The sequence below is a fragment of the Cyclopterus lumpus genome, chromosome 4, assembly GCF_009769545.1.
Source record: "Cyclopterus lumpus isolate fCycLum1 chromosome 4, fCycLum1.pri, whole genome shotgun sequence".
NCBI classification, from domain to species: Eukaryota; Metazoa; Chordata; class Actinopteri; order Perciformes; family Cyclopteridae; genus Cyclopterus; species Cyclopterus lumpus.
The window spans coordinates 12,150,169-12,167,000 of record NC_046969.1 but is presented as its reverse complement, the minus strand read 5'-3'; the positions used below and the strand labels follow the sequence as shown (position 1 = coordinate 12,167,000).

The window sequence follows — 16,832 nt, the reverse complement described above, 5'->3', positions numbered from 1 at the left end:
TTAACCATCCACAAATCTAAGTGCACAGTATTTTGATAATTCCCTTGAGAGACCATGTGAAAACATGTTTTCATGTTCGTAAAAAGGCTGGAGGAGAGCTTCTCCAGAGGCATGAGAATGTCCCAGCAGTCTTAAGATAATTACGATAATAATAATAAGTTCATAATGTCCTTTTTTTAAGGATTATTTATCTGAATGGACCTAAGCAGAGCAGTACATGCCCTGTTTTCCAGACATGCCTCGATAGGTTCCACCATCACAACTTCACAGCTTCCCGAAGGCAACAGTCGTGAATAAAAACAAAGTTATCTCGGTAAAATGTCATCTGTTATTGTGTGAAAGAGAGGCAGACTCTGCAACACTATTGGTTTATAAGCACACTATTGAGGGATGCAAAGATGGAAGCAAGTTGTCTGATGCTTTGCACGCTCTTTTTTCCCCATGCTGATAAGATGATGATTCATACTGTGAGAAAGTTGTGGATTAATTTAGCTTTAACCAACGGTTAAACTTAGACTAAAAACTAGTCAGCCCTGTGGAAGGTCTTCTTTCAAGTTTGATTCTCATTCCACAACAAAATCGAGCACTCATTCATTGTATATCTTTCATTTAATGCAAAAGACTAACAAGCACAACCTTTTGGACAAATACCTGTCCCATTGTGCAGGTTCAGGGATCTGATTGTCACAGACACACCTCTTTTCAACAGACTGGTCAAATAAGGTGCAAACTATTAGAACAAATTAAACACATCATATAAATTAACACATCATATAAATAAGGAACATAGAGTATATATATATATATCAACATATTTTAAAAAACGCTTATATAATTAGATTTGCTGGTTGATGATTAGTTTTTCCTTTATATTTTAAAATGATTGTTATTTTACCATCTATATGAGATGTGTGCCTAATGATGTAGGATATCACAAACAATGTTAATAGTTCTCATCCATCAGAGCTGAATCTGTGTCAAAGTGCGTCATCAGAGCATGTTAGAGAAGGGGAAAAACTGAAGAGTGCGTCAGTAACCTTACTTTACAATGAATCACTGATTCGGCCAAGTTATTTTAAATTACCCTAAATTTCCTCTGGGAGAGTTAACCACTGACACTGCAGTCCTGTTTTTCCTGCATCTTGGCCCCAAAGGGGAAACCTCTCAAGTCCCTAACTGGTCACATATGAGAGGAGATGAAGCCGTGAACAGCAGCATCGTCTGTCTGCGTTACCATCAGTGTTGAAATGCTGCACCTCTACTGAGAGGGATGGAACCACCGTGTATATCCCATCACTGATAGAGTACAACGAAGCAGAGCTATTTACAGGGACATGTTTCACCACGTTGACTTCCAAATAAGAAACATTACATGTGCTGAACTCGTGGATGATGTTACTGACTGTCGGTTGACAGAAGAGCTGCTAACACAACACACAGTGTTTGTCTACTATTCTTGTCAGCACACTCAGTAGGCCTACATGTATTCAAGTATTGCACTTGAGTACACTTTTGAGGTTTTATTTCCATCTTGTTCTACATCTTGTTTATTTCCATCTTGTTCTACATCTTGTTTATTTCCATCTTGTTCTACATCTTGTTTATTTCCATCTTGTTCTATTACTGTGTGAATTGTTTCTCCACAACAATTCACACAAAAGCACCGCTTTAAATATTGTGTTTAACGAAGATGGATTCATAAGTCACTAAATCATGTATCATTTACTTTTAACGGGGTAGTTATATATTGTGGTGCCGGTTCTTTTACTTAAGTAAATGCTCTGAGTACTTGTTACACACACCACGTCATTTAAGACGGCGGTCGTGTCGTTCATGTGTTGTACGCTGCTGCCCCCTAGTGATCACAAGGAGAAACATAAAGAAACATTCTGTAAAACTTGCTGCTTCTGTTTTCTGTTTACTATTTATTGTTGTGCTCCGCACTTGATCGATATGTACATCTTGTAACGGTAAACAGACCTGAAAAGGAACACAGGAACATCATTTTTACACAGTTTAGTAATACTTGAACAGCAGACAGGCAAACACAAAACGTACAGTAGTCTGTTTACAAATCGGATCACTGCCATACATACCACAACTTCAACCAACACACATCCAATGACTACAATATAGAGGTTAGCTTTTTAACATAGCCGTAACATTGCAGATAGAGAATTCAGTCAGTGAGGGAGCTTATGAGGGTTATTTCACAGGTAGGTCCTCAATGTAAATAGAGGAGCACAGGAGCACATACTACACATTTCCTTGGTCTGGTCGGTCACCAACGAAAGCAGGAGCCTCTGGATCAAAGTTCAGCCTTTTCTGAGTCTTTTTCAGGGACCCATTTCAGTGAAGACGCTCTGTCCAGTTGAAGAAACAGCTTTAAAGCAGTCATACTCAGTAAACACCCTTAGTACAGATATTATGAATCATGGGTAATAATGGAGTCAAACAAAGGGGGGGGGGAGCATAACATAAATAATAGTTTATGAATATGTGAAGGCAAATATTCTGCACAATTTGTCCGTGTGAAAATTGACTGTAAACACATTTTTTTATAACAGATGTCAAACAACAGAATAAAGTATCTCTTCAGGCTTTACAGTAGCTGGGGGGTGAAGAGATGTTATAGGATCATTGGGGTCCTGTGAAAACCTCAAACACCTCAAATAAATTTGAGAATAAATGTATGTTACAATTATAATGCCACAAGAATTACTTCAGTTTCCACTTTCCAATAGATAATTACATATCCTCTGTTTTTGCATACATGTATCATTGGCCCATGGGCTTCATCCCAGGACTGTGAAATACTTTTTACATAAGGAGACATTGTCAGGAGTCAATTTCCAACATACAGACAATCACATCAGAATATTTGTGAAATTATATGGAGAGAATTCTGGATTCAGTGAGTTAGAAACCTGCAACATGTCAAGCCATGTGTGCTGTACCTTAATGTTGATATGAGATGCATTACAGTGTTACTCATCCAGAAAAAAAGCTGCATGATAATGATCAATTATCAATAAAAGTGTCAGTGCTGTGATGGAAATGTCTCACAAACATAAACAAATGACATAATGTAATTTTAAAAAAATCAATGAACAATCGCTGCAAATCAGTGTTTTGATAAGTGTTGAAATGAGCAGATATATTTAGGATCTGAGTGAAATTAGTAATTAGAGAAGTGATGATGTAAGGTACACTAAACCACATTACGTCTCTCTCTAACAGTTTAAATTATCATCTGACAGTATGAAGATATTTTCCATTCCTGCATAATCACCATGAGTCTGTGTTTGAACCGTCGGAAGAAGAAACATCAGATGTTTGAGCACGGTGCCACTTCTGTGGTTATGGACTATAAAAGGTTATACACAACACAAATGTTGTGTAGTCTTACATGTGTTGCCAGCTTATCAGTCAGTTGATGAGTTAAACATAATGGCCCTAAAATCCCAAACGTGGCCTTTGAGACATTAGCTGATGACGTTCTGTTCTTTTAAACCACAAAAACACAGCAAGTCTGAAACACAAACAAATCAAATTAAAACAATAATAAAAATAAATAAATAACAATGGTTTACCTTCAAAGCTGCACCGAGTGAAATTTGTGCTTTTTACAACGCTCCCATGCAAAAATACATGTTAATTTATGAATGAGTAGGCATGAGGGCCCGAGGTGCTCCATGTATGGTATTATACATGTGCTAACCCTAAAATACAGTATACGATCCTCAGTCCCCTCACACATGGAAACACACAAGGCTTGATCACATCAGACACACCAATACGGATTCATTCTCCGATACAGTATTTCTCCTCAAGCACCTTTTTGTTAATCTGACATCTGAATATTAAGCCGGCAACTGAAACCGTAGCAGCCCTCTGACCAGTGTTTTTATTGAAGAGCACCCAGCATTTTCTTTGTCAATTATCCTCAGCAGACTAAATAAATAAGGCTTGTGGAGATTGAAGCTGTCACTTTCGGGTCGAAAGTGCTAATAGCAGTTTGCTTTCATTCTCTTTGCCCTCTCATTATATATTTCTAAATACAAGAGATCGTTAATTCACACTTCCAAACAGCGTGTTTTGGATGAAAAGCAGGTTTGTCAGTGAAACACCTTTTGTAACTTTACTTTTTTGTCCTTCTAAGAACTTTCAATTGCAGGAACAATTGTGAATTTGATATGACAGAACTGATCATGGATCCAATTTTCACACAAAGTACAACAGCATGTGTTGTGGGTAAATGGCTTGATGCTGTTAAATGCTTATTTGTGCCTGACAGACAACGCTGGCGCTCTGAAACCTTTACTGGGAGCTGCCTGTTCACTTTTCTCCCTGATGTGTTTATCTCTTATCGCGTGAGTCCGTCGTCTCCTTCCCTCTTTTTTCCGTCTCCCCTCAATCAAGCCTTTCTTTTGTTTTTCTAGCTGTCCCGGTGACTCCGCTTTGATTGCCGGGTGTGGCTCAGGGCTAAGGACACTCAAACAGGGAAAGGGCAATGATGCCCCACATACAGTAAGTAAGTAGGTACGTCTGAGCTACAGGGAGTCGCTTGTTCAGACACGCTGTCCGTCTGCAGGCCGGAGTTCTGGAGTCTTCTGTCGTCTTTGCAGATCAACTGTGTGTGTGTGCGCTGAGAAGGGAAGAGAAGTCCGGGTCAAAGCAAAGGTATAAAGGCAGAAGTTGTAGGGTGCGGCTGCAGTATGTTGACCAGAAATGGAGACACATTTGTAGGATTGGATGACAGAACCAGGAGGGACAGCCTCTGCTCGCTCACTTCCTCTGTTTATTCAGTAGAGGGGTTTTTGTCCTTGGCTTTCAAATTCTGACCAGGCATCATTTAGTTCCATGAAAATCATCTTGGCATATTGTTCATAGGGCTGTCCCGTCGCCTGTGGGGGAAGACAAAAAAACCCAGATAAACGCATAGAAAAAACACCTGAAAGTATTCTCCACTTTTAGCGATATCCAAATGCTGACATTAAAATAATGAGCTTCAATATCAAGACATATGTGACCCTGTGGCTGCAGTTTAATTAAAAAAAAGGAAACTGACATAATATCAATGCATTCACACAGAGGGGATGCACCTTTGGGAGAAAAATGTACATGACCAACAAAACAGGTATTAAAAACAGAACCTAACGCAAACAAATTAAAACTATAAATCTAAAATGTGCAATTATTAATCCATTTAATTCAATTAAACTTTAAAACTTTGCACAATAACTAAGATATTCATTTATTTTATTCTGTTCATCAATAAAAAAAGATAAATGATCTATTTTTGTTTGTTGGATCTATTGCTTTTATATCTTGTGTCTTGCTTTTGTTGCTTTTATGTGAAGCTACTGGCAACGTATGTAAGTTAATTGCATGAACAAGTTTGTATGTTCTATTAAACATGTGCATGTGTGTGTGTGTGTGTGTTTATGCATGTACTGTGCAATATGTGTGTACATTTACTTGTATGCATTTACTTTTTGTCACACTAAATCAATGTGCGCTTGATTTTGTGGGCGTCTACAGTTGAACCATATCTGACATTCACTTCTCATGCTCACTAATAATTTCATTGTGCGAGGCTGTCATTTAAGATATCAGCTGTTCTGATCAGCTGGTCTCTTCTATCCAATAAGCACAACAAAATATTTACATCGTTAGCGCATCATCTGGCTGCTGTCTATTTTAAATATGATTGTCTCCTTCAGGACGTTCATGTTGATGTTACACACCCTCTACCTCCCCATCTCCACCCAATCTTCCCAGATTCATCGGCTTCATCAACTCCTCCTTCGATCAGCCTCATCAGACACCACGAGGTCTGGACTCCACGGGGGGATTTATCTTGTTACTGCTCCGGGCAGACGCCCCTCATTCCAAATCTCACATATTATCTGTTAATAATAAACAATTACCTTTTCTTCATCTGACTTGTCTCTCCTGATTGAAATGCTGCCGTCTTGACCTGATTGATCAGTGGGTATTGATTCTGTGATTCACTCACTAGACCCCTGTGATTGCGTACATTTTGGGTTACACCTACTTCTTCTGATAAAAGAGAGAATGATTAGAAGGGTAAAGAAAATTTCTCCTTGCATGCGTGCTGGTGATTTCTACCTGCCATGATCTCCCAGCAGATCACAGAGACATAACCTAAATCCACTGAGTAGTCCTGACAGTAAAAAGAAAAAGGCTTCCCTGAAGACTGAGACCACAGGTAAGCTCATTTTACCCGCTGCTATTATGATCACCTTTCCCTTGTAAAGACCCTGAGGAGCCGATGTTTGTGAGCCATTCTCAGTCCACTGTATTTATTCACAGGAACAAACTACTTTCTGGACTGTGAAGATCTGGAGCCAGATTTTGTGGATTCATTGCAACAATGCCACTGATCGTACACCTCCTAACACTGATCTTGGTGGAGTCCACCATGGGAGCCACAAAGGTCATGAAGGCACAAGACGTAAGAATAGATGATATCAATATTTTTATGACTATGGCATGGCAAGTAGCCAAGCACATAGGCCAAAATACTAGCTGTTATGTCTGTGGCCTAATGCCTTACACAGCTGGAGAAGGCTTACCTCTGATGGCCGTACCTGCCTCTGACTGCGATACTTGCCACCTGATGCATATTCCGTTATCTCAGTCCTATTCCCATCCTGATTGTTCCAGGCTCTCCAAAATGAGACCGCTTAAGTGTTCTATAGGGCATGGGAACTGCTACAGATGTCTCAAAACTCCCAAACCTGTTCCTATACAGCTCATCCCACATAAATTCCCTTGGTGTCTCCAGAATGACGGCGAGGCACCTGTGGGACAATCGGACTGCTTTAATACATTCAAATGGGACCCAAGACAAACCAATATTGAGTTTAAACCTCTGGATTCTGCACCTCAGGATTGTTTGGCAGAAGCGGGCGAGGGTCGCTTCAGTGCTCTAGCTCACCGCACTGCCGACTGCTCCATCTCCTCTCCTGTAGGAATGTACTGGGTATGTGGAAACCTTGCATACCCGCACCTTCCCGTGGATTATAAAGGGCGCTGTGGATTGGCGTACGTCATCCCGGCTATGAGAGTGGCTCACTCCCTGCCCCAGAAAGCTGACAAACGGGTGCAACGTGGACTTTCAGATGTCTTTGGGACTCACCATCAGTCAAATTTCAAGAACGTACTGGGCCCACTTCTTCCTTTTTACGGAGTTATGTCTGCGTTAGATCAAATCGCTGATCTGTCTCATGTAATAGAAGTTATAGCGAATGAAACCGGTGAGGCTCTCATACTTCTGTCGGGTGAACTCGCCTCTGTTCGACTTTTGGCTTTACAAAACAGAGCAGCTTTGGATTTTCTTTTAGCAGCCCAAGGAGGAACGTGTGCTGTCATTGGTTCTGAATGTTGTACCTTTGTGCCTGACTATAATGCTACAATTAGTGATATAGTTGACCACCTTCATAAAACTGCTAAATCTGTTCACCAGGATAGTAGTTCTTTATTTGATTGGTTGAAAACTGCTTTTGGTTCAATGGGTCATCGCGCTTTTGAAGTGCTAATCATTGTAGTTGTTTTCATTGTATTACTCTCTTTCTTTATATCATGTGTGAAAAAGTTCATCTTTAATATAAAGTAAATACAAACAACTCTCAATCATATGGCACAAGCTTTTTCATTTTTCCTTTGCCAACATTACTAATCCTTAGATGGTAAATGTCTCTTAGATTACAGTAAAACTGTAACAATGTGTTTCAAAACACTTTTATCAATAACATTGTTGAATCATCTTGATAACTCCTAATTTTATGAGAATTGCTCATAAACATGATTTTAAACCAATGATGTGTTTTAGAACTTTTAACTTCTGTGGTTTCAGGGCCACAGCTCTAAAACACAAATAGAATAAATTAATAAATACAATGTTTTTTTATTTTCTCTATATCTATGATTGGTGTTGACAGAACTTTATTGCACCACACAACCCTGTTATTGAAGTTTATTCATAATTGTAACATCTGGGGTCTATATGGGGACCCATAAATATTATATATATTTCATTATTTTGTGTAATAACCCTGCTGTGCAGTTTCTTAAATTATTTTCTACATATGGTGTTTTAATAATAAAAGCCCACTAAAAAACAAACAAAAATAATAATTATATATATATATATATATATATATATATATATATATATATATGATGGGGAAAAATCTCATTAAAACTGCAACTATTCTTACATTGAGGAAAGGGACAAAGAGTCCTGTCTTCTCCCTGCAGTCATACAGGTATAGATCCTAACTTAATTGTTATTAAGTCCACCAGTCATTATGTGTCTCACCTTATCTGGATGGACGACCAGGACTGCTTTGCGGTAGACCTTTTTGACCTGTTCCGGAGTAACCAGGTCAGCCATGCCCACAGACTTCCAGCGCGTCTCCCCCTCCCACAGTACAGTATGCATGGTGGACAGCAGAGCACGGATGTTACGCTCCTTCCCCTCGATCCAGTCCAGAATCTAGGTCACAAACAGGAGAGGGAAAGAGAGGGAGCCATTAGCTAGTGATGACCATATTTTGAACAATAATTAAGAGAAAGGCTTTCAGTGATTTCTGGCTCTGGTGAAATGTTTTTAAAGTAGTAATTAGAGGAACCAAAGTTTGGTCATGGCAGATCTACATTAGTTGCATCATTAACTCTGGAAGTCTTTGAGGACACTATCCTACTTTTGGGAACCACTAAATTGCTTGTGGTGTGCTACACTGGAAAACAGGTGACCAAACCGGAGTGAACTGAACTGCAATTCTACTCGGATGTAGTGATGCAAAAATCATGGGAGTTCATGGTGTTTCTCAAAGAAACTTCAAGAGCAAATAATAACAATAAACGACTCTTTAAATTATTAGTAGACAGATGTTGCTCAACATCACATAAGAAAAAAGCCCCTGCCTTTATTTTCTCAGGGTCCATCTCTTTGGCCATCTCCTCCTTCCTCATCTCTGCGATAGTCCTGGGCCCTTTCTTTTCTTTGGTCCCTGCAAAGCCCTGACCAGACAGCAGGTCATCAAAGTTGGCCTGTGAGGCTTTGGGCTTAGGACCTGGGAGAGAGGAATGCAAACAACAAAGACAGAAAACATACTTTTTTAAAGCCATTTTAAGCCACTTCCTGTCCTGTACTATATGCTGCAATGCTCTGTGAACTACTGATTGAGTGAGAGATTAACTCCCACAAAGGAATGAATGTGCTTCGTACTTTATGTAACAGAGATAACACAAATAAACATGTAAGGAGGAGTAATGCAACATATATAATATATACAGGGCATCTGGCTTCAAATAATTATAGCAATTTATGGAAAAGATTTTATGCCTACAAGAACTTAACACATTCCTAACCTGACCACACCGCTTTCATCATAAGAGACCACATATCGTCCACATCTCTTGCTCACCCGTGCTAGCCTGTGCTTTGGCCGCAGTGCTGGGTGAGCCTCCTCCGCCCATTGCAGAGAAGCTGACATTGTAGTTGGGTCGGTTCTGGGGCGAAGAGTGAGGCAAGGGGGTGTGACTGGGGCTGGGCTTTGGCGGCGGGGCAGGTCCCTGTCCTTGGTGTTGCCATCCTCCACCACCTCCACCGCCTCCAGCACCTCCAGCACCTCCAGCACCTCCAGCACCTGGCTGCCACGAGGAGAAGCCGGCTCCTGTTTGGGGCTGCCACCCTTCTGCATGCTGAGGAGACGGAGGAGGTCGCGATGGGGAGCCCATGGGAGGGAGGGAAGGAGCAGTTCCAGTAGGAGTGGTGGGTTTGCTGGAGAAGCCAGGACCTGCTAATGCAAAAGACAGAGATTATGATATATAGTAAGGTTGAAATAACAACAGATAATGTGGTACAGAATATTTCCAGTGACTGACCTCCAAGGTTTCCCCCGAGGTTTCCTATGTCAGCGAACGGGTCCAGGGTGTTTGGCTTGGTTTGGTGGGTGGGGGTGCTGTTCACCGAGCCTGTGGGGCTAGTAGTGGCTGACAGACTGCCCATACCAAAGCCTGCTCCTGGATGAATTAACAAACAAGTCATATATTTGGGGCCCTTAATTTTAAGTTATTTTGGTTTTCAGCATTTAGTTCCACTAGCTCCCACGGATATGAATAGAGAAATGGTTTAGTTGGCTTCCGCAAAAACGTATTAGATGAACATTTAGTGCTGTTGGTGTTTATGTAAGTGTGTGTGTGTGTTTGTGTTACTAGTTTCTACCTGTGCTTGTTGTGGCAGGTCTGTTCCAGTCCCAACCTCCCTTTGCATTTTGCTGCTGAATATTGACGGATGGGTTGGTGGGCGGGACGGGGGAACTTCGGCCTATTCAAACACATAAAGGTTTATCACACACTGAGCTGAGAACACTGTGACTCAATCCACACAACCTGAGATAATAATAACATTGTTGAGTCTCATAGGAGGCGTTATTAGGGTGCAGTTTGATGTCTAAATGATTGTAGTTGTTAGTTCTTGAAACTGAATTTACTGTTGATATCTCCTTGCTCAAAAGGCACAGATAGTGTACATCTTCTACAAATTGATCAGACCTGTTCAGACCTGTTTTCTAAACATAACTGCGGTTCAGGCCAGCAATATTGTACTGTCAATTGTAAATGTAGCATTATACACTTATTAATAGGCCTGATAGGCCTGATACAGTAAATGGTATTATTGTCTTGCTTCATCATGCACAAACTGCTGTGTAAAGTTGTGCAGTTTAAAGAAATGTCTTCAGGCTGAAAATGTTGCTGATGGGGAATTATTTGTGCTGGGGGTGAAATATCAAGTGCGTGCAATATCTATGCGTTCAGACAGGCTGAACATACTCAGCAGACATCATGCAAGCCCATTCATTTCCACACAGCAGCAATAGAGAAAAGACGAACTCTTGCAAAACCAGTGTGTGATAAGAGCAATGAGCAATAATAGAGCACACAAATATGAGAAAGAAACACGTTATTCACAAACACAGGGCACTCTCATGAATCTAGGTGGAAAAAATAAGTTTTAACCAGAGTTGAGACAATGACGATGCATGTTAATGTCTTAAGGTGTGGCAGTGTGGCATGCAGGTACTGAATGACGTGCCTTACCCTGATATGGACTCTTTTATTTCATCCACAATGCGGTGAGAGTGTGCAGCAGAAGCATGCCTTACCCAAGCTTGAAGACTGCAGGGCGGGTGATGGAGAGCAAGCAGCATGCAGGAAGGGGTCTGGGTGCCCCACATTACCTGGTCCAAGGAATGAACCCATCATGTCCTGAGGCTTAGGCATGGGACCCGTCCCAAAGGGATCAAATGCTGAGGGACACAAACATACCCACCATGATTATGGCCTTCATTTTAAACTTTTAGAAAAGTTGTTTAATTTAATTAAAACATTTTTTACTTTTGCATTACAGAATGTGTTGTGGCACTGTTTTTTTATCATATATTTTCAAACAATCATAACTGGTTTTCCATGTTTTTGGTTACGATTGTTTGCGTAGCTGCATTATACTTTGTGAAATATCCAAAATGATATTCTTCTTACTTACACTTTTCAGGAATACCATTTGCTTTATTTCTCTAAAATATTAAAACAAATAATTAATGTGAGGTATGACAATTTGAGTATAGCTTTTTTGCCTTATTTTGATGAATTAATTTTTTTAATTTGGCAATAACAATTATTAACTTTACAAAATTATTTTAAATTAAGGTAAATGTATGTGCTCATAAACAGCGAGAGAAGAGGAAAATTAACAACAAATCATCTGGTGAAAACAGTGAGAAGCAGTTGAAAGCACCAGAGAGAGCTATCAAGCTGACCTTGATTACTATTTCTAAATTTAAGAATGAACTTTAATGCTTAATTAATTATCAGTCATTAGAAAACCACTGAAACCCTAAATGTGAACCAAGCAATCTAAACTTACTTTCAGCAATATTACATTAGAATATTTGTTTTAGGGTTGTGTTTCAAATCGAATGTCCTTTCCAAATTGGGAGCTCACCTGTTGGTGCAGGAGAGGGACATGGCGAGGCAGTGTTCGGGACTACTTTTTGTGGTGTGGACTGGGCAGATGACGCTCCACTGGTTGGCTGGGGTGGGCCCCCGAACAAGTCCCCTAGGAGGTCAGTGGTTGCAGCTGCAGCAGACGGGGGATGAGATGAAGGCCGGTTGATCCCATCCCCGTCGAGGCCAAGAAGATCCACTTCCTCAGCGGGTGCAGGGGCAGCAGACATCGAAGCAGGGGGTTCCGGTTTCTGGGGGGCCGTGCTGGCGTTGCTTCGCTGGCTGGAGAGAGAGAGCATCTCATCATCCGAGGGCTCGCTCTCCTCGCCGTGACCCCGACTGTCTGCACCTCCGTGAGGCCGACTTGGCTCTGCAGGTGTATGAGAATGAGGAAAGAGGTAGAGAAGAAAGAGACAGAGGAGAGGTGTAATTAATTACCAAATGAGACAACGCAGACATAGGACATTAATTGAGACAAAGCAGACAGAAATACAGAGTAAGTTAAGAGGGAAAAGTTGGGCATGATGGGCAACTATGGAGATCATCTCTGTGACAAGCACCAGCTTTTCTCCTGATTCTGTGTACTGAGTACTATAATACCCTAAGCCGCACACTTTACATTTTGACAATGGTGGCTGCTCTTAGCTACAACAATTAGAGGAGGACATTTCTATAACAACATGGTACATCTTAATGTATGGGTCCAATCAATAAAATATACAGTATGCTTTTAAAGAAAGGATGGGATGTGCATGTGACTATAAACCCCCGCTACCATTAATCTAGAGCAATATTTCACTTTGGTAGAACATGTTTAATCTGTACCACTTATAGCTGCACAGTTTTCTCCTTTGCTTCCTTTGGCTATCATCACTGGCATTATGTGCTTTTCCCCCCCAGTTCACCATGTTTCTTTGGGTACAGGGGAAATTGGTCTGCTGTTGTAGGTCATCAAGGGAATTACATACAAGAGCAATGTATTCACGTTTCCAGATGTTTGGTTTGTATTCAAGAGACAGATTAAAATCATCTACCAAAATGATATATGCATAACAAGGATGGGGTTCATTTCAATTCAATCAATACAGATTGTCATTTCCCAAAAACAGAATATATATTGGTATATGGGTTCAATGCTCTCTCTACATTTTGGGGAAAGTATGATTGAATTGAACCAATCCCTGGGTAACTTCTCTAACAGGTCTGTGGTCTCCTCTATTGTCTTACCCTCCAGATCCAATCCCTCCATTTCATCTTGTCGGGACAAAAATGAGAGTTAGTTTATTAGTGTTCTTGTGTCTGCATGTAAATGTCTATGAATGTGGGTTTGGCATATACTACATTTTCCTACCTCAATGTATCTATTAAAGTTGTGCACCATCTTAAACCTATGAGCATATACATTTGGTTTTAACTGTATTGTGAATTTGTAGATGTGTATTAGTCACTTTTTTCTATTCTTGTGGTAACAAGTCTGAGTTTTTGACTTTTAACTTTTGACTAGTAGGCCTATCAGTTTTTGTAAATAAGGATTTTTGTTTTGGGTTATTTTTGGTTAAAGTAAATAAATGAACAGATGTTAGCTATCTTTAATTTACATCAAATTCAGGCTGGGAAGCTCTACAGAGCAACTCACGTCCAGAGGCATTTATGAATCAAGCCAAAGTAGCCTAGTAACTATCTAGCATGTAAGCTAGCCAGCTAGCTGTTGTCCTGCTAGCTTTGTTTGCATTTTCTCATTGAGGTTGTGAGCTATACAGCTCCAATACGGCTCAGCAGATGTTGCTTGTGATTGAATACTAAAGGTATATACGGTAGCTATTTTTCTTTGTCTACATGATAAGCATTTAATATGTCCGTGGATACATATTCCGTTAAGGACAAAGAAACCCTAGAGTTTTTCAGAAAGGCTGACTAAAGACAAAAAGCTAATGGATCACACATTATACAATAGCTTCCCATCTAAAGTGTGGTGTACATTAAGCCTATGTTATTTATTTAACATCAACATTATTGTTTGAGTGTCATATTTGTCCCCAGTGTAGCTGCCCCCCACTCTACCAGCAATAGCCAGTGCGTCCTGATGCTCCTGATGGCAGGAGAAGAGCACGTTGGGGTTGAGATCTTTACAGGGGAACTGCTCCCACGGTGGCGTCAGGTCTTTTTGCTTATCCACCCCCTCCACCTCCACGTCCAGTATCGCATGGAAAAGCTGGGGATACTTCTCAGGAGAGTCGCATGCATCCAGCTCTGGTCTGAGTGGAAAATGATATGTGTGATATGGTGAGAAGCACAGAGAGGAAAAACAGACCGCATTTGGTAGGATTGTTTAAAATACGTGTTTCTAAATATCATGATTTCAATTCTCTCTGTCAAACAATTAATTGCGCTCATTGTATTTTCAGGTTGTTGGTGACAGTGTTAAGATCTATTTAATGTAAAGGGATCCTCAAAGTGATCAATCACAGCGATTAAATAGAAGAAATTTACTCACTTGGTAAACTTTAACGTAGTAGTACCAGGAGCAATGAAGCCAGTGTGGAACTGGATCTGGAAGATCTGGGTGTTGGACACCTAACGACAGGAGAACAAATGTAAGTGTATATCATACCCAATGACGTCAAAAGTCAAATGTACTGTAGTCTCTCACTGTACAATTGTCCTAACTGTAAGCTGAATTTTCTGTTGGGCAATGCCATGTTCACCCACTGAGACTGAATTCCTATGACAGTATTTTATATATCAGCTGATTTATGGAATATAGACTTTGCGCAATAGAGTATGTGGTGTCTAACGGGGATCAAAAGTCCAGCTGTAAAGAGACTGCTTGTAAACATGTCCCACCTGAATGGATTTATACAGTAACTGAAAAAAGGTTGAACTGCTAAGTTATTACCTAAAATGTCACTTTTAGTGGTTTATTCAATGGATTACTGTAAAAGCTGTAGTTGCATGCACAGACCTTTAAATTGAATTAAAACCTACAACGCAGGGCATACAACTTTAATCCAATATCAGCAAATATACTGTTAGAAGTAAAATGATATGATAACTAAATGAAACAATGGTTAAACTTGGTTAAAAAGAGAGCTTCTTTGTGTTAACTGTATAAAAAGTCTCATTCTCCCAGAGTTGCTGTGAAAACCACATATTTTCATAAACTAGGCACGTCAAGGAATTAAGAAATCTGTCTCTGACGTGTGTCAATTCTTGCTTGTGTTCAGACTCATAATGCACAAATATTCAAATAAGTAGCAGCAACAGCTGCCTGTTTCATGGTTGATAGTTCAATGTGATCTTGTGCAAACAAGATCTTTCCAACATTGTCATTGTTTTATTGAAAAAGTTGACTTTATCAGTAGACAGGCGTGGTTTGTAGTTCACGTAGTCCCTCTTTCAGTACAAATGCATTGTAGTATACATTATAGAGCAGATGGAGTTTACCTTGGCCTGCAGTCGTCCCCCGATGGTGGACCTCATGTGGTAGACTGAAACAACGACGTCTCCTTGCACACTCACACCCAGAGGGAAAACTACCTTTCCCTCTTGGACCCTGTGCTCTCTGGAGAGTGTGTGGGAGGGAGAAACAAAACAAAATGAGGGTAGAGGAGAAAAGAATAAATGGGGCAGCAATTGAGAGAAAAATAATTAGTGAACACGTTGCAGAGACAGAGTGGAGTATGAGGAGAAAAAAAACATGATGTGTTTCAGACTCTTTGCTCATATCTTCATATACAGTACATCATACGCTGCATGAAGTCTTGATTTTTTTTTGAAGGCTTACACACTTCAAATAAGATGCCCCTACCTCATCCTTTCGTACTCCTGTGCAGTGGTGAAGATCTTTGTCTCCCCGATGAGGACGTCGCAGAAGGGCCGACAGCCACTGCGCTGCTTGTTGAAACAGGGGACCGGAATCACGGTGAGACCCTTGATCATCAAGGGCTTGGAGTGTGGGAGACTGGGCTTCTCTGATACCATGCTACACACATAGCCTATGTACCTGCATGAAGAGAAGGAAAGATAATCACGTATATATGATACAGGTGATGTTTGTGCTGCCATTTCGATAAACTCTCAGTAAACGTGCACTTAAACTCATAAAGGATGCTGTTAGATGCTCTAACATGGACTGATAAATAATACAGCTACTGGCTGGTGAGGTAATAAAAGGGCAAACCCATGAGGGTCTGTCAGCCCTGCAACCTAAGATTTAGGCTTCGGCTGCAGGAAACTGAGGAATGCCGTCTACACTATTCAAATTTTGATTAGCAAATGCCATACAACTGACAATTGTCTGAATATATGAAAAAAGGCATTGCCTGCAAAGGGGCAGATATAAGAATAAGCATGTCTAATTCTGAAACCCGCTTATCATGTAATGTGTTTACTTCTGCCGGCTTTATTAGATGGCAAACAATTGGATTCAGCGGTAGAGAAAACACAGGAAAGAAGAAATTACAAAGGCCAGTTTTTTCTTTATCTTTTTCTTTTTCTATGACACACACACACACACACACACAGTTCAGGGTTACAAACCTGCGGTGTGACGGCCAGAGTCCGGAACCTGGTCTTTTGGCGCTGAGCAACTGCATTGCAGGAACGGGGTTGTTGAAGAGGTGGCAGAAGCAGAACATGGCACAAACCAAAACACCCGAAGGAGCCCGAACATCCTAAAAACACACAGTAAAGGAGACTCTGAGACACTTAAAGAAAAGCTGGGTAATCATTATATTCTAAAGCTTTGCTAATATACTTGTTGGTCTGCCATGCATGTTAACACTTGCACT

At 40.5% G+C, this 16,832-nt stretch overlaps 1 protein-coding gene across 12 annotated transcripts in view; it reads right to left on the bottom strand.

The window, feature by feature from the left end:
- Positions 1-4,378: 4,378 nt before the first annotated feature.
- dnajc6 (DnaJ (Hsp40) homolog, subfamily C, member 6) overlaps positions 4,379-16,832 on the bottom strand; it is a 35,120-nt gene continuing 22,666 nt past the window's right edge. For 3 of the 12 annotated variants that reach the window (XM_034530438.1, XM_034530433.1, XM_034530435.1), the window contains 13 exons: positions 16,582-16,715; positions 15,851-16,045; positions 15,487-15,604; positions 14,537-14,616; positions 14,104-14,297; positions 12,041-12,412; positions 11,202-11,345; positions 10,262-10,363; positions 9,922-10,059; positions 9,462-9,836; positions 8,959-9,107; positions 8,351-8,527; positions 4,379-4,907 (listed from right to left, as the gene is read on the bottom strand). In XM_034530438.1, the coding sequence (XP_034386329.1) occupies positions 4,806-4,907; positions 8,351-8,527; positions 8,959-9,107; positions 9,462-9,836; positions 9,922-10,059; positions 10,262-10,363; positions 11,202-11,345; positions 12,041-12,412; positions 14,104-14,297; positions 14,537-14,616; positions 15,487-15,604; positions 15,851-16,045; positions 16,582-16,715 (2,280 nt within the window). In that variant the 3' untranslated portion in view covers positions 4,379-4,805. Of the gene's footprint in view, positions 7,122-8,350; positions 8,528-8,958; positions 9,108-9,461; positions 9,837-9,921; positions 10,060-10,261; positions 10,364-11,201; positions 11,346-12,040; positions 12,413-14,103; positions 14,298-14,536; positions 14,617-15,486; positions 15,605-15,850; positions 16,046-16,581; positions 16,716-16,832 lie in introns of all 12 variants that reach the window. The other 9 variants (XM_034530439.1, XM_034530437.1, XR_004609360.1 and 6 more) reach the window with 8 other exon arrangements.